This window comes from Argopecten irradians, chromosome 5 (genome assembly GCF_041381155.1).
Source record: "Argopecten irradians isolate NY chromosome 5, Ai_NY, whole genome shotgun sequence".
NCBI classification, from domain to species: Eukaryota; Metazoa; Mollusca; class Bivalvia; order Pectinida; family Pectinidae; genus Argopecten; species Argopecten irradians.
The window spans coordinates 16049148-16074684 of record NC_091138.1 but is presented as its reverse complement, the minus strand read 5'-3'; the positions used below and the strand labels follow the sequence as shown (position 1 = coordinate 16074684).

Genomic DNA, 25537 nt, shown 5'->3' with positions numbered 1-25537 from the left:
TAGATAGAGCTATTTACAGATCATGCAGGCAAACAGTTAATATCGTCTTACAAGAACAAATCACTAAAACACGTCTGTCGGAAATCTTAAACAGCTTTCATTTCCTCGCGTTAAAATATACAATGATGTGCCACCTTATGCAAAATCTCCCCGAGAAGTCGTCAAGAGTTATATAATATTTTAAACGCTGGAATCACGAAATGCTTGGCAGTATTTCCTAGCTGATTCCCATGGTGGTCGTACCTTGTGTAGGACTGTGCCAGAGGGTGTCAAGATCTCCGAATGGAGGCCCTGTATTATATCAAGGCAGTGCTTGTATGAGTGAAGTCGCATTGTGCCAACAATAATGTCGACATTACAAGAAATGTTCCATGTTGAGCAAATGAAATAAAAACCTTGTGCAATTCATCATACGATGAGCGGGCCGTGCAGAGACGTTATCCCATAGAGCCGTTATTCGTTATGGCAGGCCCAAGTGTTTGTACAACTATCGTAATTGAATTATTCAGTTTTCTTCGTTCATTTTCACAACGTCATAAATTTTGGATTCATGACTTGACACGCCTGGTGCTAAAGCGAGCAAGTTTGATAAAATAAATTAGCGCATATGCCCGTTTCGATTGCTCATGAGGCGTACAGAATGGCTTCCCTGACACTAGATCGCATGCACAAGACTAGCAACACGTTACTTTCAGCTGTTCTCGCGCATTGCATGCGATGAATTTCTCTGAGTTTCCCCACTTCATATCCATATGTGAAATCTTCTAATTACCATAAATCACCTAATTCTCTCACCCACGGTTCATCCTTATTTCGGTCTAGAAGACGTAATTATACCATAACCATTCTGTTCCTACTTTAGCGCTTCCGTCCCAGAATGATTGACAGTGGAAATGTCGACGTCACACGTCAATTGGTGGTCTATCTTTCTATGGCGTGCCATTATAGCGACTAGTACATCATCGGAAACATCAGTTCATCAACATATAATTCCCTTTGGTGCTTGTTTGCATCACGAACGAGTATGTCTATTTATGTATGTTTGTTAAACTTGAATATGGGATGTAAGTTAAAGGCCCACTACCTTTCCGAAACGGCTTTTAATTTTTAAAATGGGAATGTAAAACAAGATCGATATTTTTGTAGTCTTAAAAATTATTAGCTTATCGTTAATACTACATTTATCATCACCTTCTGAACGATTTGATTAAAATAAATAAAATGTTTATTTTCATAACGCGGGTCGTATTATGTTTCCCGCCGTCGTCCTAAATACCGCGCAGTAGTTGGCTATCACTGCGCCACACGGCAAAACAGCGAATTGACTCTCCACTGTTTTCATATATTACGCAGAAAATCTTGCATATGTTTGGTGTCGTAACCTTATTTTAGGTCATCGGTATGCATTTTCTGATGTTATTAATGTTTTTTTAAGAAACCTTTATATTTTGCTCCGGTAAAGTAATGGACCTTTAAATCCTTACAAACACATTTTCTTTCACTTTTCGTAGTACAATGTCTTACAACAGACTCTAAAAGTTAAATAAAGACAATCGCTCGTTGTCATTATTTTTCGCTATAGCGTAAGTCAATATGATAAAACTAGGTCTTAAAAATCATCAACTTAACCACCAACCAAATGCCTGTAATTTAGCATGTAAGTTTACCATGAACTACCTCAGTCTCCGAAAATAAATAGCCGAAACTACTCTTAAGAGGTGAGCTACATGCCTTCTCTATCATGTCCCTTTACTCAACATAGGTGCCTTCCTGGTGTCCGAATGTAAGACTACAAGCAACATCGACGAGTCTTTGAAGGACAAAAACCTGCTACATGCATCCATAACCGACAAGTCATTGAGTGGTCTAAACTGTTGATAGCACTTTAAAATGGTACCTGCTGCCCCCATTGTATGATTGTAAAATGCGATTAAATTTGGGACCTTGTATTTTCTCTTCTTCCTATCTTACTCTCCTTTTATTGACGCTTCCTTTGACAACAACCTACTTTTGGCCTAGAGTTGAGTGTTTTCCTCTGTGAGGAATGAACTGGTTACGATACAGCAGCATTGATTTCCAACGAGTCCATAAATAACTGAGAAACCTGTCATTATTGTACAACATCCTTCATCCCCGATGAATTCTTCGACGAATAACATTGGTAATCATACAGCAACATTTATAACTAAAGAATCCTTTAAGAAACTGTTTGTTTTGCTCACTTCATCGGAGTGGTGGCTATCGCTAAAGGTAAGGTTAAGCAACTGTACAACTATTATATGTATTTCTATGAAATAAATTTATCATAATACAACATTCACCATATTCTAGACCTTGCTGAATTATCGAAAATAAAAAGTTATGCTGCAAAAATAAAGCATTGGACAACGTTGATATCCAAAGTATCACTATATGAAGAGTGATTGGACAAGGTCTGAATTATGTTTAAAGGTAAAATGCTAAATGTTTGGGCGTATCGTCAATATATGTGGATTTATCTCCATGTTGATATATAAACTGAACCACGTGCTATAGTATTAACAGGATTCAGTAAAATTACAGCGGTACATTTTTACCGACGATATCATAAAGGCAGAAGTCAGCGTATGAACGTACGAAGATGAAAAGAAAAGACCTATGTGATGAAATACTGACAAATGTAAAAATAACCCAACCTAAAATGATAATAGATCTTATATTGTAATTAACTTATCAGATCAATCTGTCTAATACTTACCTATTGTTTCCTCTTTTTGATTCATCATGGTTGTGTGTGTTCCTCTGGTGTTTCTACAATGTTTATTTAGGGGCTGATTTGAAGAATATATTTTAATGTTATGGAGAGATAACACAAACATGAGCGTTCTCGAAATAAACAGCGAAAAGATTTAGGATTAGATAACACTGATATATTTGTCCTATGGCCACTCCTTGATATTAAACATCTGTTCTATACAAGCGAATCCCTACATATTTCAATTAAATGATATAAATTTTCCCGATACCATACCACCATTTAACAGCCAATCAAAAAAAAACCCACGCACAAATAAGAAAAAACGATCTCGCTGTTTACGTTGCATATAATCATTATATAATATAATATAATTCAAACCAATGCAATTGCTTCTCACTGCCGCCGACGAATGGTATTTTTGTTATATCAAAATAGGAACAGGTATAGCAGTACATTTTTAGTAATGAAAGTTACTTATTTTAGATTATTGTATATGAATTAGTTATGAATAGTTTGAGTTTCTTGATTTAAGTTTTAAAATACAATTGTAATTAATTGCATCCCGATAAAATTCCATGGCATTATGCCCTATATGGAATGAGGTACTGGTTGTGCAGACAGCAAAGCTCAAAACAAATATTTTAATATGTGTGTTTGTGATAATAAGACATATGAATATATGTAAGACTAAACAATTATTGTCCAAATGATAAACATTTTCTATGCTCTGTCGGCGGTGGAGCATCTTTACTATATATACAATGAATGCAGAAAATACTGGATGTAAATATGGATGTAGTATAGATAAGTACACTTGTCATCATTTGATGTAATTTATTAGGTTTTATATATAATAAAGTCAAAACAGTAACTTTTGACAAACAAATAATACATAGGGAGTAAAGTATTAAGATTGGTGTTACTGTACAAGACAATCAACATCACATGTCTATAGCTTCTCATTTAATGTTGTCCATATAATCAAAAATAAAAATTTCCCCAACAGTTACATGAACATGTATCTTTACGTCACAAAAATAATTATAGTATTTTCAATAAGGTTTTTAATCACGTAGATCTGCTCCATTAACGTACCAGCTGACCCCAATTTCTCAAACCAAACTAAGTAAAAAAACGGACTTAAGACAATTTGTTGACATAGGTTATATAATGACAATAACTTAAGTTTTGACCTTTTTTATTCGAGAAATTGAGGCAAGGACAACGATGGAGTAGTCATTTCCGTTCCCTTATTATTTGCTTTTAGCCTATATGAGGCTTTAGTTTTGGCCGCTTCTTATCAAAGACACCATTCGTAGCATCTCTGCACAAGTCCATATAGGAAGAAGAGACAACCGTACCAGCTGACCCCGATTTCTCAAACCAAACTAAGTCAAAAAAACGGACTTAAGACAATTTGTTGACATAGGTTATATAATGACAATAACTTAAGTTTTGACCTTTTTTATTCGAGAAATTGAGGCAAGGACAACGATGGAGTAGTCATTTTCGTTCCATTATAATTTGCTTTTAGCCTATTTGAGGCTTTAGTTTTGGCTGCTTCTTATCAAAGACACCATTCGTAGCATCTCTGTAGCAAGTCCATATAGGAAGAAGAGACAACCTATGCAGATTTAATTTAATCTCAAATATTTTATATTTATCATGTTTCCACAAAAGTAGGAAAGCCCTAGGTACATATAGCAAAAGTTGTTACATTGATTGAGGACTACATCAGACTTTAGTTTATGCATATCCGTAATTGAAACATCTGGCCCACGCTTGCCAACGGGAAAAAAATAAGAAATAGAAAATTACAAGATGGTATAATATCGTTTAAAGTTAACAGGGTTATAAATATATTTTCCTATATAATAGAACACACTGAACCAGTGATAATACATTCAAAGAGACATAAATCTATATACTGTTTTACAAAGGAAAAGGTGTTTTTTCAATAGTGGAGCAAAATTATAAATATTATTGCTATTGACAAAAATAGTTGTCTGACAATGATATATAATAATCTGGTCGAAAACACCTATGTCAATCCTTAAAGAAACCTGAATATGGAAACATAATCCATAATATATTAAATAGATAATTTAGGCATGTGACGTCATATGCCTCGTAAGGTGATGTCTTTCGCGAAAAGTCTCATGACAAATATTACACTTTAGTTTGTCATCTCTTTTCTTTTTCACAGGATCAAACTCGCGTTTATGGTGAGATCTCATGTGATACACCAGATCGCTTGTCATCCTGAAGGAAGCGTTACATTTAGCGCACCAGTTCTGAAATACGGGCATTGTATTTCCAGTGGGACTTGACATCATAGGCCCCGTTGGGCTAGGTACGATGCCTGTTGGTGGTAACATGGCGGGATTGTTCGGATTAGTTAATATTCGCTCCACCATCGGGTTGGTACTTTTTATAAATGGTATGTCAGTGTTAAGTTTATCAGGAAAGCCAAACTGTTTTGATGGATCGCCTCCAAGTCCATGTAAACTTCTCATTATAGATTCCTGCGTTCCAGTATATTGTTGTGGAAATGCAAATCTATACGCTTCCATCATGGATGCTCTCAGTTGTGGATCAAGGGCATTTGCCGGAAGTGACGTTGATCCCATCAATGGTGATGCAGGGAGCATTGACGTCGCTAAACTTGACGGTAAAACAAAGTCCTTTTGCGAAGACACTGGTCTGTTCTCTATGCTACTATGCAGATTTGCGTTTCGCCTTGCATCACCATTGGGAACACTTATTAACGATGACGAAGAAACATTATTTTGTGGAGAAAAAGACTTTTCTACTTTTCTGAACGCACTTGGATTATTTGAGTTGCCGTCCTGAACAATGTCTACACTAATATTCGCGTTGAAGTCCGTCTCGGGGGACTTCCTGTTACGGAGAGGTGGGGAATGGTTTTCACCATTTTCGTAATTTTTCTGTTTAGCCTCAATGTGGTTGTCGTTCTCCATGGCAGGTCTCTTGCGACCAACATGAATGTCCTCGTTTGTATTGTCATGATTATATATATCACCAGAAAGTCTATCACTTTTTGACATCTTGCATACTGACTTACTGTCACACTTCATGTCCTGATTGTTTATGTTTCCGTATATGGTTCGACTGTCCCTTCTCTTGTTGTCACATTTAAATCGCATATGTGCTCTCAATGGAAATACATACTGAAATTTCTCTCCGCAATACTGGCATATGTAGCTCACTTTCTCTGTAAAATATAAAAAAATTCAAATGATATATAAAATATGGGTTTATAGACATAGAATATATATTTAAAGTTATATGTTCGATCACATGTGGCAGGAGTTTTAGACTCAATGCACTATCGAAAGAAAGTGAAATTCATTATTATTATAATTCGTAATATGACATTGGCAGTTATTAACCCTTTTAATGATGGTAGCTTGATGCTTGACCTCTGATTCCAGAATTGTTTGCATCACAATTTATTGACATAGTAATGCAGGAGGTCAATGAAATTAAACAACAGGCTTAGTTTTGACATATTCTCCCCATACTGCTGTTTGTATGCTCATGTCAATATCACAGATGTGTAAAATAAAATGTTCTAAATGGCAATTAATCCAAAACCATTATCATCAATGTTTTATTCAATAATGAAATTTCAGATGGTCGAAAATGGTCATTGTCGTAACACTCATTAAGGAATTGTCATACCTGTGACCACACCACCGTTATAATGATTAACATCGTAGTCTGACTGACCAGCTATTCCTTAATGTCGTCTTGTGCCAATGACCCCTATTGATATAAGGAACATTAACGTGGTCCCCCATTCTACCTACCCTGAATGGTGCTTCTTCTGACATCCGGAATGCCGATCAGCTGACAGAAGTCCTTGCTGTACCAGACCAACAGTTCCTCTCTGGCCTTGATGATCCTCAATGTCCGATAGAATACTTGGCTATTCTTCATATAGGCCTCAACGTTCTGTTCTTCCTCCTCGCGGGCGGGCTGGATGTACGCTAACCAGCCATCAGCACGCGACAGGCCGCTATTGGCGTCAGGGTCCACCTGAAAAGCGACAAATTTGTGGAGATAAAATGGCCATTAATCCCGGCGTTGTAATGATAGGAGTCTGCGTGAGACTAAGAGAGGGGTGGGATAATGTCATAGTGTTGTGTCGTAAAGTGACAAAGGGTGGATCTGTCACCCAGTACAGAGTCTGTAGAAATAAATACGACTGTATTCCTGTCATCTCGTGACAGATGTATTCCATCAAACCTTTAGACTAGCGCCTTAGTAGTATCGATATTACAGATATAAATATCGGAAATTAATATCTTTTTAACAATCATTTTGTTAACACTGAATTATTCAGCCTACACAATAGAAAGTTATTTCAATATGCAAACATACGTATAACTTTTTATGTCTAAGTATGTCTGTAATTCATTTGTATTCAACAAGAATAATTTTCAGAAATCATCTTAATTATAGCTCTGTTTTCCTTTTTTTCCTTAAAAAATCTTTTGTTACGTTTTTTTCAATCATAAAATATTAAAATGCATAAAGCATGATTTGCTATAATTTAATAGAATAATCCAGCATTGTAATGATAGCAGTCAGCGTGACAATTATATGATGTATTATGGGGTACAAAGAACTGATGGATAATATCAATCATTATAGGTTTGTTCTTCGTTTCCATACAATATTTTATTGTAAACTGCATATAACGTGTTTAATCAAATTGTAAAACATAAATTGGTGTAAATTGGAATAGAAGAATTGATACCATGTTATTGTTATCTAAGATAAAAACACCTGATATAAAATATAACGGAATGTAAAAATTCTGAAACACATATCATGTATATGGTTTTGTAATAAATCTTTACATTCAACAAATTTTGTATGAAACTTGTATATTTACATGTTCATATTTTGTCCGGAAACTCAAACCTAACATGCTGATTTTTGTCTAAAACTTCTATAACTACAACATGTGTATTCTTGTATAAAAAGCCAGTTTCAAATTTATATCATCTATTAACATTTATAAAAAATTATACATTTCATTTTTATATTTTGCAGAAAAATAATACAAAACATGTATATTTCGTAAGAAGAACTCTCATAAAATATCTGTAAAGGCATACAAATTCACATGATAATAAACCTTAAATTTATTAGAAAACTCACACATTATGTATAATTCTTTATCAATAATAATTTTTCAGTTAATACATTAAGCGAAAATAATCCATTCTTTTATCTGTTTCATCACTATCATTTATTAAGCTACTGATACTATCTATTTGATTTTTAACCTTTACTTTAAATGTTGTTACTAGTAATTCAGTAACTTTTAAACTATTATTGTCACCGTATATTCTATACACACGACATGTGTTGTCTCACCAATACGCCCAGACTCTACAGATCTAGAATTCATTACCTATCATTAAATTTCAACTAATGGACCAAGAAATTCGATAGCTGTTTGAAAATGATCATTAGTATACAGTCAATGAATTCATTTTATAAATCATTTCATTTGAATTTTACATTAAATTCCCAAAAGTAAAAGGGCTCTTTCTGCCCGATCAATAAAATAAAAATATCAAATATCTAGGAAATGTATAATGCTGTTCTATCGTCTAGACGGAACCATCAATTTTCTGTCACTTCTAAGTGGCTAGGAGGGTCCAGCGCGGATGTCTGGCCACCTATCGATAGCACGACATGTATACTAAACAGACTCCCATTTTAATAATTTTCAGATTTCTGAAACTAAAGCCAGAATTAATACTATTGTTGATCGTCCGTTTGTGGATGGTCTGTTATAGAGTTAGGGTCACATCAGAGTCAAACAATTTATCTCTCTCTTAATGTGTTTATAGTGAACAGACAGGAATAACTAATGAAGAGCTTTTCGAAAGAAATTCACAGATGGAAATAAAAAATAACTCCCGTAATGCCCGTTTTAATACAGGGGAAAATATCGAAATTGACTCTTGTATTTGATAAGGCTAAACTATGCAATACATATTACATTTGGCATAAATACTCCTTAAGCTAAGGCTTTACCACATCACAAGGACAATTTTAAATATTTTAGTTTTTTAGTAAAAAAAGAATTGTTTATTTGGTTTGATTTTTCTGGAGTTAAAATATTATGTTTTTGTTATTGTTTAAAATATTACACACGTTTCAATATACATTTGCATTGGTGTAATATATCATTTTCTCTAGATTAATTTCCATATTTGCACAACACATTACGAATTTGTGTTTCCTTCCCGAAACTTACACCTATAAAATATATAATTTTATGACTGTGTTTGCCATCAGAAACAGGTACAATGTTTAGCGTAGTTGTCTTACATACTTCTACCAGAAAATAATACAATCACGTGATTACCTCGATGGCGGGAGAGTCATGACGTATATCCTGTGTAAGCATTCCAATTACATAAGTCGGATCCATGAGCGCCACCTGAACCGGAAACGGTCCAAATATTCGGCCATAGTCGATATCACACACAGTGATTACTCCCATTATAATCTGTAACAGTAAAAAAACATATCGTCATTTGAAAGTTAGTTCTTACATATTCCCCATTTACATTGTCGTTTCACACATATGATCATTAACAATGCTATCTCATACTGTATGACATAAAATATTCGTGTGTATTTTCTGTCGTGGTTTTGATATAATTTCAGGGATAGAATTTCCGTTGATAGCCGATGAAGGAATAGTGACAACAGTATAAAACAAAATGTTCGTTATATTTCTTTCACATTGTCATTTACAATATCATACTGGTATTTATGTAGTTATCTGTAAAGAATATCATGTTTTGTTTATCGTTAGAAACAATTCCATCACATTATTATCATGGGTATTATCCCTAAGAAAATAAAATTCATAATGTCGTAGTTTCCAAATCTTTCTTAACCGTTTCTGACGTTTAGTTACCACTTTCTTTTTGTTAAGATGTTGATTCTAAAGAGTTGCGAAGAATGTAGGACATTGACCAGACACTGTGAGAAATGCACTCTTTATTGAACACATGCTATGTGGTACTGGGATTGAAATATGACAGTGATCTACATCGACATCAATGTAACAGCATCATAACAACAATCGGCGAGATAAAGCTAATTAGCTAATACTAGTGCATACACAGTGTAGATATTGGGAGCGCCGTGTACCGTAGACAGACGCCGTATCATCAATAAAGACAGCGATCTGAGACCATCCTGACGCGAGCAACCCCATTATAGACAAGTGCTGCCGTGCGCTCAGGGACATATGTTTTCTCATCAAGAACTTGAGACATTTTCTAAAACCATCAATATATTTCCATCATCTCTCTCCTTAACTGATCTCCATATATGTGACCCATGCGATAGGCAAGCAATCAATTTTCGGCAATGTTTTCGCCTGTGTGATTACTGATATGCCGTAGAATTGGCAACGGAACGGAAAATGGTTTCTGTGGATTTTTAATGGTGATTGGGTATTAGAAAGCCAACGCAGATTGAAATTTCGTCGTTGGTGACATTGTTAACATTAATCCTGAAGAAGCATGTGAGTCTTCCGCTATCAAACATACTACAGTGTTATCTATGTCATCGAACCGTGTAGGAAATGAATGAAACCTCATCAGAGGTAGCAACTTGATTATCTTGTTTCAATACCACCTTATTTAAACAGCCGAGGCCTTTTTAAGGAATTCAGGATCAAAGATTCGAAGATAAAATAGCTGTATTACTCAGAGCTAATTCCAAAGAAAACGTTTATATATATTTACTTTTAATGTTAACATATTACAAAAATGATAAGACTGGAGAATAATCTTGTTTGAAATCAGGAATGTTGATTACGCCTTTATCTGTGCTGCTGTTTTTGTTACATTTACTTGGTCTCTGACTTTTTTAACAGCCGCTTTAAGATTTTCCTTTAGATGCCCTTTTAAGACACGTCGTGCCTTCCAGGAAAGACAATTCACGTTATATGGGGTTTTAATGGACGTCCGTCAAGTGTCGCGTAAACGATGTATTGTAGCGGCATACCCCTTAGGGCTAATGAAACTCGCCAGAATTACAGCCAAACAACCATATGCACTAGCGACATCGACAAGCGATCAGGTGCATAGTGTAAGAAGCTAATTTGGTTTGATCCATCAGAGGGTTATTAAGCATTTGATAAATGCCCAAACATGAACGTTTTTTTTGTTATTATTAGTAATATAATTTTCGTCCTGACAATATCTGTAAGGCAAATCAGTTTCGTGAAAAGTCAACCATATGCCCTCGGCCTGGTTCGTGATTCTGATTGGAAACGGCACTGCCAAATCTATAAAAAACAAATAAGGGTTTATCTTTCGGCATGGGACATGTTATTGAAAGGCGCTGACGATGCGCATAGGCTTATTGTTCTAATTTCCAAACAAATAAAAGTAAGATTCGTCTCCGCGGGGTCCTTAGGGAACAAAGATTGTAGAAAATATATTGTCTGTCTAGGAAATATATCGATAAAACTAAAGTGCGTGGTAAGATGCTAGAAAACATATGTGGGCATTGATGACTGTGTCTGATATCGAGCCAACAATGTCTTAGGTATAACGGTCGGGCAGGCATTGAAAATAGGCAGCGGTCTTCAAGTACTCAAAATAAACAAATGATATATTGACGACTTATAAGTTGCAAAAGATACTAATTACGTTTGAAAAAGCATATAAATTAAATGTATCGACCTTCTCGGGACTGTCATTGATATTAGGAGATAATAAGATGATATGGTTGGAAATGTGCAATATCCATCAAAATATTTCGAAACATATACACCAATAAAGATTTTGTACGTTATAGTGTTGTTGACATTACACCAGTGTATTTATTTTAACTTCATAAAATTTTAAAGACAATATAGTATTATCATTTTTGTACTTTATTTAAGAAATTTATAACATTTGATTATTTGTCGTTTACAACGGATTTTTTTTTTAAATTATTCAACAGACCTATCGTGTTCTGTTTAATATCTTTGATATCCCAAGGTTTGCACAATACTAATACGACCTGGTCTTCATGGTATCACAACACTTTGCAATTTTAATAAGTGTAATGAAAAAAATTGTGTGACGCAACATCGGTGGTACATTAAAATATAACAAGACAATAATTATAGTTTCCATTAATTAATTAACATCCTCAATTATATCTAACAATATCTAAACGCATTCCTAATTGATTCGTTTTTCTCGCCGACTTATTTGATAATTAACGGACGTCACTGATTCTACGTCCGGTAGCTGACGACTGATATTAGGTCTCTATTGTTGTAAATATGTGTTATGAAAACATGAACAGACGTTAGCGATGACACCAATATGCTGCTATCTAGTGAGGCGGATCTGACGGATCGGAGTGACCACCATCACATACACCGCTCCACCAATAGACAAACGCAGCACAGACTTCTAATTAGAATCCGTCAGATTAAATTCGTCCTTTTGGGACTTTATCTTGAAATTGGATTCCCTCGTCGTGGCGTGAAACCAAATAGTACGAAGCAATATGTCAAATTTTGCATCGTATGTTCTGCGGGAGACGTGTTTTGACAAATTTAGTATCTAAATTGAATCCTCTATTTTCGAACGTTTGCTTTTTACTTTACTGTATCGTATTCTACGACGTTTTAAGGTTCTAAATGAGGACTATAATAAAATGATATTGCCTTTCGTTAGTATTAATGACGTTATGTGTTTTATTGTTTTTATTACTGCCTATCTTATTTGTAGTTTTTAGATGCATTATTACTGTAAATGGATTCTAAATTGTATGTGTTTCAATAATTCTACTGCTCTACTTTTACATTTATCATGCATTTATCAAATAGCCGGTTACAATAATTGCAACACATGCTTTATGATATTACTTTATCATTAATCAATCATTATATTTTAAGGCATGGCTATTTACAGATATTGAAAGATAAGTTTTAAAGATATACCGATACAATTATGGTATGAACAATTCATAACTACCCTTTAAATACATGGCAGATTTTATTTTAATATTTTGATATTCAGATAAAATCGGACACAATCTTATGAATGAGAGCTCAACACATTTGTTTTCAAGCTGATACCATACAATATAACGCTTTGCTATACATTATTGGCACACGTTATTATATACATAAAAATAATATGTCTCACAATTTGATAATATTTCAGGAACAATACTATTTTTTGCTGTTATTATAAAATGATGTCGGTGGCTGACTTTGAAGTATTCTTTATACTATATCCCTGTCATGTATAATATAGATATACCAATATCACTCTACAGCTCTAACGGATATTAATATCTGTGGTGGATATACTGATTGTTTATTTATCATTCGAAAAAAAAAATCTTTTAGACTTGACATTATGTTATGGCTTGCAAAATTGAGTGCGATAAAGGATATATGACTTATTTCATTACTGTCTTTAGCTCTCTAGAATACGAAATCATCACTAATACTTAATATGATTTTATATGAATAAGACGTGTCCGTTCACAGTGTCCTTTAAAATCGCCGTTTACCAGTGATCCTATGATCTACGATCATTTTACTTGTTTAAAGACATATTGATAACTCTCGTTTGACATGGAATCATGCTGATGAATCCGATACGGTGTTTATAGTATCAGAACATATGGCTGACTCTACAATGGACGCAGCAGGTACATTGAGAGAATCATGCACATTTTACCTGATTGGTGTGCATTAGGATTAGTAAACATGTATTGTTATAACACCTGTGAAAGTGGAACAATGAACGTCCGTACTTCAGTACCAAGGTTTGTTTATAGATGTTTTATAGCTGACATCAACTTAATATGCATACCTTTGATAAAAAATGTTTGATCTTTCAATATATGGAAAGTCAAAGTTATTCGATATTTCTTAAGACATATCATAGTAAAGCTTTGGTTGTCAATGAAGAAAAATATAAATACCTAATTTAAAATAGATAAATCAAAATAAGAAACTTGTTTCGTATATACACATTTACGGAAATCATTTCAAATTAATTTCTTTTCTAAATTATCTAATGAATAATATACCAACTTCAAAGACATAATTCATAGAACATGTGCTTGGAATAGTAATTAATACCAATAATATAAATAATATACAATAATGAGTCGTTTTCCAACTTTGAAACGCAATTAATGTATTGTATTTATGAACAATAAAAGCTTATTCAGTTGATGTTGTATTAAAAAAAAATCTTTTCAATGATTGAACAACCTGTAAGCATGTAAATATTGACACGTGACGTGTATTTCCAGTGAGAAGTATTATAAGTGTTACTTACTGTAGAGTGTATCTGCTATCCTAGCGAGCCAGCTTCCACCATAGTGTTTCTGTCACGATCCATACCTAACATCTTTTTGTATCGATGGGGCATACACACACGCATGCGCAAGGTAGCGACCTCGTCATGGAAAACGTCTGTTTAATCTCTGTGTGTATGGTTGTGGAATGGGTAGGTCCGGTTAGTGGATTTCTTTGGGTTTGATAAAAAATTACATTTTTAATGTTTAGTTTTTCATTTATATACATTAAAAAGTAAAATTGAAAAAAAATGTTGTTTTCTAAAGGTAATTGTAGTTCCATAAAATTTGTTATAATAACCGTTAAAGTAATGACATTACTGAGTTACGACTCTTATTCCTATCTATTTAGTGTTCAGATTAATTGTAATCTTAAATGTTTTTCTTTTAAATTTTTATAAATTACAGATGTGAAGTCTTGTAGCCTAGTAAAACTATTGAGAGAGCATATGTCGAGAACAATTTACCCCAGGAGTGTTTAAAGGGAGGACAGATCGTCTTTCAGTTGGTTCCATACAAGGCAAGACTTAGGCTTCAATGCCCCTATTATACAGACCGATCGAGTGACTTTGTTAATATCAATAGGCCGTGTTTAAATTTTGTTTCTGCCATCTGCTCGGTCGACAAAGCTAGCCCCAAGATCGTGGCGGCTCTTCAAACCACTCTTAATCTTTATAAGGAGCACGAGTTTTTAATCGGATGCAGCCACCGCAAAATCAAGCACCTGTGAGAGCTAATGAAAGCTGCAGGGATGAAACTTACCTGAATACTAACTAACAAACTTGTTAATTTGTCCGAGCTTTAATTGGTTCTTCAATCAGGCTGCAGTGTGTTTGAGAGCACTATCCTCGGGGCTTAGTCACACGATATATTATTGACGGTGTGATGGTTTACCCGTGAATTAATGCTAGAGGTAGAAATTACAAATAACGTCTTGACTTTTTCATTTTTCAGTCTGTATTGATGTTATTTTACTTTAGATGATGCCAATTAGGAGGTTTGCCCCAAAACCCTTCAACTCAAAAGACATTTGTATAGGCGATTCTATCTAAAGGGCTATTTCCAGGTGTTCGTTCGGACTCATATATAACTTTGATTTATATCTATTATTAAAGCATTTCTCCTTAATGCGAGATATTCCTTTTGGTCATTATTCTCTGGAAGCCCAGGATAAGATTTCTCAAGTTAGTGTCAAAAGCTGACTTAAAGTAAAAACAAAAAATAAATATATTTCGCATAAGTTGCAGGGGGTAATTTATATTTTGACAATTTTTGTTTCGAAAAATTGGGTTCATGTGTTAAATTAACAAGTTAAACCGAAATTCTTTTCAATGACATTGTTACATTTTCACGAATTCATTTTCATATATATTGATGTAGATAAGAGTGTGATTATATCACAGGAGAATTCCTCACGTTAAGATTTGTTACACTACCCATTGTTCTCACAAATCAGGTTTGCTTCAGAGGCTGTGATTGATTCTCTCCACAGAACAATATACTTTCCCTTATAACAATGGTAATTTGCTGGCTCACCTGGTCTGTTGTTCCTCCCTATTGGGACTTGTCCAGGAAACAATGATTTATCAACTCCACATACTGATTGGTGAAGCTGTTTGTCCCTAGGGTTCCAGTGAGGCTCCCAAACTTACAACATTAGCGTGTAGTTACTGTCAGCTACACATAATTAACCAAAAGTTTTTAACGTCTTTATGCGAGATTTAAATTTTGTGCAAGACATTTTCAGTACTGTTTGACATAAAATAATTATGGCTTCCTTCTATTTACAATGAGGAAATATTATGATTAATATTATTTCATGGATATAAATTTTCACAGTTTAACAAATGATTAATGCTATCAGGTGTACAATTAATAATTAAATTTAGCCTTTACTCGTTATTTGATTATTGTAAAAATGTAAGATGTTTATTTTTAATAACATGAAAATTGATTTTTTTAAACTAGATTTTAAGATGACACAACATAATTTTAGGTATTGATGTGATTATTTCCTCATTTTAAAAGAAAGATTAAAACCCGTTAAGGAATGTGGTGCGCTCTCTTGTATATACAACTAGTATGGTTTAAAATTTTTTAGATGAATTACACGGTAGACCAATCATATATATTTATTGTTTATATTTAATAATATATTTGTATATGTGTATGATACTTTGTCTGCCACGTTTATAGATAATTTGAATAGTTCTTATGGGTAATCATTTTTCGGCAATTCATTTGCATTGATTTGTATACAATGTAACATCATGATGCACCTTTGTTTAACATCATGATAGTATGGTCGACATATTTTCTAGGCATTGTAAAAAGCTAGTTTCGTCTTTGCGATGTATCAGATTATTTCATTTTTGTCAAATACGACCAATTTATTCGTGTCAAATGCGTGATAAAATTCTACTTTGTTTTTGACAGCACTCCAGATACAACATTAATTTTAAATTGTATCCAATATATTCCTATATGCAGTCTTGTATTTCACAAAAAATCGTTCAATTATTGAAAAGAATTAGGCTTAACATCCGGGGTAATGTTCTCAAAAATGGAAAATTCTATTTAAAATATGATAAAGAAGAAAACATACACGGAAGTTTCAATGGCAGTCGAGATGTCGTTTTCTTGATTATAAATAAAATGAAGACGGGGTGGTAGAATACTAGGTGTTTTATGCTTACATTCCTTGTTGGGAAATCGCGTGCATGTTATCTGAACAGAACATCTCGCCCTTGTAACCCCGAACTACATTATAAGAATCACACCAGCCTACCATAGAATGGGGGACCATTGGGGATACAGTAGAATACGGGAGTGAAAGAAAACAATATGATATTTACAGCTAATTCGGCTGCTTTCCTTCGTCCATCACCTGTCAGCGATCAGCACCCTCACCCAATGAGATGGCGTCTTGGTGTTAGGCAATAGTCGTCTCCCGTGTTGTAGAGTGGATTGGGGAGGCTGAGAAATGTGACGTGACAATGTGTCAGACAACATTTACGTAGAAGGCTAGGGACAGTCCGACCTCTAACAAACCAACACCAGTCTTACCCAACCACGCATATAACCACCTACCTATACTATGGACTAATATCTGCGAAACAAAAACTTAATTCAATATTAACTAATGTAATGGACACTCTTCTGTTTAGCTATGCTCATACCTGCACCATTTAATTCTAGAACACCCAGATGTACATAAAGTAAAGAATGAAAGTCGTCATATTTTCATTAAACATTTTCAAAGTTCCTGGATAATGAATCTTTTAGAAACACTTTAAATCATGGTTTTGGATATCTTTTAAATTGGTCACCTTCCAATATCGACACTTCTGGCAATTAGCAACACTGCAAAAAAATGCCAATTTAGAAAAAAAAATCAAAATTAATATCATCATGTAAACAATCAACAAACAATACAGGATAGATCAATTTCTGTTTTTGCGATTATAACTGGATAGACGATGAACTTACACACTGATATCACCTGACCCATGCTATAGTTTAACATTACACTAACTATGTATTATAAACCGATTTCAGAGTTTGGTTGGGACATTTGATATATGGTTACGCCGGTACTGGTGTAATATCACCGTCCACATTTTACTAGTAATTGTCGGAGTCGTTAATGATGGTTCAATATTACCAAACATACGGTTGATTAAAATTGCACTTAGTATGATCTCGTGAGTGGCGATGGGTTTTCTTTGTATTCTCTAGTTTTGTTATGGTTAATTTATTAGGAAATCAGATGCGACACGATCGGGATCGACAAATTTAATTACGTATATGCAAACAGAAATAATATTGAAGTTAATTTGCACCGCATTCGGCGAGAATTACTGCAATGACTTCCCAGTCCTCGGGAATCAGTGGTCCCGCATCGTGACGCGTGCTGCAAATTTCCAACCCAAACACACTCATTATACTTCCATATCACAGCGGATTAGTCAATTTATTGTATAAATGATCTCCGTGACTTGCGCATGCCCACTAGAAAAAAGTGGCATATGGATTCACGGTTTGAAATCGAACATAAGTGGTGAGCAATTGCCATGTTGTTATGTGTGTATGATAAACTCGTCAGCTAAGCGCTAGGAAGCGCGTGTCTTCTCTAAATCAAAGTTGTGGTAAAAATTACGGAGAGGCTGATATTTGCATCATTGTTCACACTCACGAAGCGTGTATGAAAGCCCTTAGAATTCACGAGAGCGTTAATGATTTCGTTTGTACCGTTAGGATTGTCTGTTGTAGCAGTTTCTTATTTCATAGCTGGGTTCTTCGTGGTATATGTCTGTAAAATACATATATGTCTGAATGATAAAGATATTTTTATTCTAATATACTACTAGTTTCAGTCAAAGCTTAAATATTGTATGACTTTAAAAAATGAATTTTGGTAGAATATAAAGAAATATGTTTGCGCTAACTCTTATTTCTCCCTGCAATGTGAATTCGGTCTTATTCAGTGCTTCCTAAAATCTGCTGTGATTAAATTGTCGCTACTAGATTTTCATTTAACATTCAAATAACATTTGTATTTTGAAAGTCACTATAACCTATATTTGCATGTTGTGTGTCGATGTGACCTCGATTGCATGACGTGTCGTTGTGACGCAGTTTTGTCCTTAAAAATATCTGCCATCGGAAGTGACGAAGTTATTTGTTACCACGACCACACCGTAGTGCTGTATAGCTAAGATTTAGAGACAGACCGCTTCACGAATCCAGAGACTCGTTAAGAAGAAAGACTAAGCAAATATTGTAATTTTAACGAAATAGAAACTGAATCACATTTTTGTGCGATTGTACCTTTTATAATGAAGAACGCAAAAGACCTTTTAATAGAGCTAATGGTATCAATGATGACTTTTTAAATTACAGTTCTGATAGAAGAAGGTAAAACAGGTAAATTTAACCGATTTAAGCTAGTTTTGTATTCAGTTTTTTTTAAAACGTTAAATCGTTTTTAGGTGCATTTTTTATATTTGCAGCAGTGTCTCTTAAGTCTTTCAAGCTGGACATTTAATTTCAAATATATTTTATTGTATGTTTGAACCAATGTGTGACACTCTTAAACAAAAAATTATCATCAAGATATATAATAACTAGTACTATGCAAGGCGTACAATTCTGTATATCGTAGCGTGTTAGATTTGTATGCCATGTTAAGCTGTGACCTAGGATTTGTGTGTGTGTGTGTGTGTGTACACAGTTTCCGTTAATTATAATTTAATCTATTGTTTAAAGAGCAGTCTCCCAAAACACACCTGCACTTCATACAAGCAACACATCGTATACATATGCCGTCCTTACATGACCCTGGCTGTTAATAGAAAATTAATAAATCAAACAGAAAAAAAAACAAACAAAACTTTCGAAGCAGATAGGAAATAGCAATATCAGTGACCAACAGCCTTACAAAGCGAGCTCAACATATGAGAATGTATTAAAAAATATTTCATTGCATAGTCGGTTGACTTTTGTTTAGAGATAAAAAAAAACCTATAAAATAAATAAAGATTGATATGCTGGAATAATGAGCACATATCCCATGTTCTATAAGGAACGTTCATAGCGTTGACCTTAAGCTATTTTTGATAAGAGATGTTCGTCATTGCGACATGGTTTATACCAGCGCCAATATTGTTGCTGGATTAGATTGATGGGTGATCTGATATGTCTCGCATCCGCAGTACATCTTGTTGTTGTTCGCCAAGTGTAATTACGAATGATTGACATCAGTTAAGAACCGGGTAATAATGAGACTGTCCCCAGATTGGAACGGACGACAATATTTCCTTAAATTACTTAAATGTTCTGCACGCGTCAATACCCCACCATAACCACATACGATATTATACATAGAATAAGTTGGCAATTTTTGTGACGGCGTAGTCTACAGCACTCGACGGCGAATAACGATGATTAGGCGGTTAATCCCAGTGCTATTCAAGCGGGCATCTCGCTGTATAATGATTAATCATAGAGTTATATCGAATTTCATCATGCAAAAAATACGTGAGACTACGGCAATACGATGTGGCAGGTGACGCGTCCGAGGGTGAATCAAGCGGGCTCTGCGCGTGAATTTGGCCATCCGACTGTGTCCTAATCGTACAGACATTACCATTCCTTCCACATTAAAAATATTTGCGAAATTTCTGGGGAAATGCGTTAATCAAATCATGTCACAAATGTGTTTACTGGCTTGGATAAACAGCATGTGAGAGATGGTCCCGATTGGTATCGGCGAGCACCACACGTCACATCATATTCTTCTTCCCATTCATATTTTAAACACTTTTAATCCCCACGGTGCAAATTATGTTCGCAAGTGGTTGCTGCTTGGGACAACATAGGGAAATCTTGGTGCACGATATGTAGGGCTAAGGCCTTTTGGTGGGTTTCTAAGTCGGATGCTGATATGTTATAAACATTGATTTTGCCTCCAATATAACGACGGAAAGTTAACAATTATAGTTTCCGCCCAAAACCAATTTACTCGAGTATAAATATACACATTTCATATGACTCTCTAGGAGATAGCGATTGGCAGTGCTTAAGTCTCCGAGGTTGACATAGAGCCTTGATGAAGTATGACAGAACAGACTTCTGCAGAATCTACAAAATATAACCCTTACTTTCCTTCAAAACCTAATTACGGAAGATCTGCCTATTTACATATCATCGGTACAACAATGACAGGGATGTGTATTGTCAGTGGCACATTTATAACACAAGCTCATTGAAAACAATGGCTTTCAAACAACAAATAATGTTGTCTGTCATTTAAAATGAGAAGTGTTAATGGTTTGCAATTCAGAGTTTAACGGAACATGCCAAGCCTGTTCCGACTGTTTACCATTTTGGCATTATTTTTCACTTTTAGTGGCAAAATAAAACACAAAGTTATTCTGGATTCACAAATGATATGGTTATAAAATGTCACTTCCGAAATAAACACAACTTAAATACTGAAGTGCTTTAGGTATGAATTCATGGGAAGAATTAATGTCAAGAATAAGTTAGTATAACTTACGCAAAATATGTGATAAAATAAGTTTCACAACAAACATGGCTCTGTATTTTGATAATGAATAGGTTCCTATCTAGAGATAGTGGTTAGAACATCTTAAAGATGCTCCACCGCCAACAGAACATAAATAAATATTATCATATGAACAATAATTTGTGTTTAATCGTGTATATATATATAAGTTTAATTAACACAAAGAGTAATATAAAACAATTTATTTTGCCTTTGGTGCATGCGCAATCAGTACTTCATTCCATTTAGGATATAGTGACACATAATTTTTTCGGGATGCAATTAATTATTTTTCATATTTTTAACTTGAAGTAAAATTAGAAGCTAAAACTTTTCAATGATTGTAATGGTGTAAAGTGTAAGTAACTCTTGTATCTGAAGAAAAATACTAAATCGTCAGCTCCTGTTTTTGATAGTGAAAAAATACCATTTGTCAGCGGTGGAGCATCTTTAAACGGTACATTATCAATGCACTTTAGAAAACACTTATAATAGAACGAAAAATCTACTTTGGTTTTCGTTGGGTGATTGGTTGCTTAACAGCGACGACCATTGCCCTGTATGCGTTGTGATGCGTGTGGTGTATGTGTATGATTTAGGCGGTATGTTGGTGTAACATGATAATTAGTTTCTCCCATCTATACTTGATGACTTTTTCCTAAGAGGTCAAGAATAACTAACTACTCTGACGTACCACAGATATGCTTTAGATTACAGAGGAACTTCCTATTACAATTTGGTATTTTGCAGTAAGTTATTTCAAACTTAAGAAAACGTAAATCTACATCATATTAACTAGAGTCTTTTAGGTATTATGATATCTATTCACTTACATGCGTACATGTATACTCGCAAACTAAGCACAACCCTTCGGGACAATATAAAATGATTAAAGTACCGCTTTTAGCCACTGCCTTGTGCGATCCTTTAGAGTACACCATCTAGCAACTGAATTTGTTAAAAAATCAAAATAAATCCAACCGATATGATACATTTTTCGTGTAAGGAAATATAGGACACAATGGGATCAATTAAAAATATTTGCGAAATTTCTGGGGAAATGCGTTAATCAAATCATGTCACAAATGTGTTTACTGGCTTGGATAAACAGCATGTGAGAGATGGTCCCGATTGGTATCGGCGAGCACCACACGTCACATCATATTCTTCTTCCCATTCATATTTTAAACACTTTTAATCCCCACGGTGCAAATTATGTTCGCAAGTGGTTGCTGCTTGGGACAACATAGGGAAATCTTGGTGCACGATATGTAGGGCTAAGGCCTTTTGGTGGGTTTCTAAGTCGGATGCTGATATGTTATAAACATTGATTTTGCCTCCAATATAACGACGGAAAGTTAACAATTATAGTTTCCGCCCAAAACCAATTTACTCGAGTATAAATATACACATTTCATATGACTCTCTAGGAGATAGCGATTGGCAGTGCTTAAGTCTCCGAGGTTGACATAGAGCCTTGATGAAGTATGACAGAACAGACTTCTGCAGAATCTACAAAATATAACCCTTACTTTCCTTCAAAACCTAATTACGGAAGATCTGCCTATTTACATATCATCGGTACAACAATGACAGGGATGTGTATTGTCAGTGGCACATTTATAACACAAGCTCATTGAAAACAATGGCTTTCAAACAACAAATAATGTTGTCTGTCATTTAAAATGAGAAGTGTTAATGGTTTGCAATTCAGAGTTTAACGGAACATGCCAAGCCTGTTCCGACTGTTTACCATTTTGGCATTATTTTTCACTTTTAGTGGCAAAATAAAACACAAAGTTATTCTGGATTCACAAATGATATGGTTATAAAATGTCACTTCCGAAATAAACACAACTTAAATACTGAAGTGCTTTAGGTATGAATTCATGGGAAGAATTAATGTCAAGAATAAGTTAGTATAACTTACGCAAAATATGTGATAAAATAAGTTTCACAACAAACATGGCTCTGTATTTTGATAATGAATAGGTTCCTATCTAGAGATAGTGGTTAGAACATCTTAAAGATGCTCCACCGCCAACAGAACATAAATAAATATTATCATATGAACAATAATTTGTGTTTAATCGTGTATATATATATAAGTTTAATTAACACAAAGAGTAATATAAAACAATTTATTTTGCCTTTGGTGCATGCGCAATCAGTACTTCTCATTCCATTTAGGATATAGTGACACATAATTTTTTCGGGATGCAATTAATTATTTTTCATATTTTTAACTTGAAGTAAAATTAGAAGCTAAAACTTTTCAATGATTGTAATGGTGTAAAGTGTAAGTAACTCTTGTATCTGAAGAAAAATACTAAATCGTCAGCTCCTGTTTTTGATAGTGAAAAAATACCATTTGTCAGCGGTGGAGCATCTTTAAACGGTACATTATCAATGCACTTTAGAAAACACTTATAATAGAACGAAAAATCTACTTTGGTTTTCGTTGGGTGATTGGTTGCTTAACAGCGACGACCATTGCCCTGTATGCGTTGTGATGCGTGTGGTGTATGTGTATGATTTAGGCGGTATGTTGGTGTAACATGATAATTAGTTTCTCCCATCTATACTTGATGACTTTTTCCTAAGAGGTCAAGAATAACTAACTGACGTACCACAGATATGCTTTAGATTACAGAGGAACTTCCTATTACAATTTGGTATTTTGCAGTAAGTTATTTCAAACTTAAGAAAACGTAAATCTACATCATATTAACTAGAGTCTTTTAGGTATTATGATATCTATTCACTTACATGCGTACATGTATACTCGCAAACTAAGCACAACCCTTCGGGACAATATAAAATGATTAAAGTACCGCTTTTAGCCACTGCCTTGTGCGATCCTTTAGAGTACACCATCTAGCAACTGAATTTGTTAAAAAATCAAAATAAATCCAACCGATATGATACATTTTTCGTGTAAGAAAATATAGGACACAATGGGAAACATCGATGAAATATCGATATACAGTATTGCCTAATCGATGTAAAGATGTGGTAAGAAAAAGAGGCATTATCAAGCATCGTCCACAGACTACCAGTGTAGGGACGATTCTATCTAATGTAGTGTACGTACTGCTGTTAAGTGTCGACATCCAATCGAACTATTGGCATATTGAAACTGGGATTTCGGCACTTGTAACAAATAGAAGCAGCGCTTTGTATACGATGATGAATGTGCTGGCTGCCAAGTAATATGTATGGTCACTCAATTACTTTGACAATTATTGAGTCGAAGATCTGATCGCGTTCAAGGCTGGGAGTCCATCAGTGTCACCGAACCTCTTCGTGGTACTGGCCTACTCGTCCAAGAGTCTGACAAACATCGACTAAATTGAATAAAGTTAAACGAGATTTTTCATTTTGATTTTTTGGATCAATTGGACGCAAAGCACTTGAAATTGTCTCCTGAGATGTTGAGACTCCTTCACTTGCCTCGATTTATAGAGTGTTTGGGAGTGATCGATCGGTAAAGCCATTTTCACCGAGTGTTCTTCTCGGACGTTTGCAATATGAATTTAATTTGCAAGGAAGACGAATTGTACAGATTACGCATCTTGCATCTATCATTTACGGGATTTGAATGATGGCGGAAATCTGTGCCCCGGCCCCATCAAGTCATTATTTACACAACTCGATAAACAAACGTAAGGTTGGTGTTGATTGGCTCCAATCATCAGCGGAAATGGCGTCCAATGTACCGGAAGGCCGCACATGATTCCTTATTGCCATTACGACGGAGTCAATCCGGAAAATTGAACGCTAATTCTCAGAATCAGTAACATTTACTTTGAGTCGAATGCAATTTTACAGAGGCTCAATTTAGTTCACCGAATATTAAAGATGGCTTCCCGCATAAGTTGCGCTCAAATTTACTTTTAGGAAAAGAAATACGAAAAATTCTATTTTTCCCCAATTCCTTAAGTAATTAACTTTGTATTAATAATAAAAAGATACCAAGTAATTCAAAGTATCAGTAATTAAAATATCTACAATTGTCTTTGATTTATTTGTTATCCACAAATAAATACAAGACCACGTGTACGGAATGTGTCGACGGTTCCCGATCGGGCTAGCATTCGGAGTAGCGCAAGCACGTCGTGCTGTTAACGCGCTAAACAAGGAAAATAGCAGCGACTCATTTTCAACGAAAGCCTGGTCGTCCTAGATTATTAACTCACACACACAGAAATTAACAATGTCTCGACTGTTACAACAGAGGAGAAGTGTTTATCCTAATGACGAATGGTAAAGTAGAAAGGTATGCAACATCGTTATGAAGGTTTGTTTGATTAATTTACGTCCTATTAACAGCT

The 25537-nt window shown here is 34.7% G+C and overlaps 1 protein-coding gene across 1 annotated transcript; it reads right to left on the bottom strand.

Moving 5' to 3' along the window:
* Nucleotides 1-3574: 3574 nt before the first annotated feature.
* LOC138324514 (zinc finger protein 488-like) lies at nucleotides 3575-9590 on the bottom strand. The gene is made up of 3 exons (XM_069269571.1): nucleotides 9153-9590; nucleotides 6571-6799; nucleotides 3575-5972 (listed from the first exon to the last, which is right to left on the bottom strand). Exons 1-3 carry the CDS (start codon nucleotides 9288-9290, stop codon nucleotides 4843-4845), a joined length of 1497 nt encoding a protein of 498 aa, XP_069125672.1. The 5' UTR covers nucleotides 9291-9590; the 3' UTR covers nucleotides 3575-4842.
* Between the last annotated feature and the right edge of the window lie 15947 nt (nucleotides 9591-25537).

Coding starts and splice junctions, on each gene's coding strand:
- LOC138324514 (XM_069269571.1), bottom strand. CDS start 9,290: ATGGGAGTAATCACTGTGTGTGATATCGACTATGGCCGAATATTTGGA. Junction 6,800..9,152: donor ATGACTCTCCCGCCATCGAG/GTAATCACGTGA, acceptor GTCGCTTTTCAG/GTGGACCCTGACGCCAATAG. Junction 5,973..6,570: donor CAGAAGAAGCACCATTCAGG/GTAGGTAGAATG, acceptor TATATTTTACAG/AGAAAGTGAGCTACATATGC.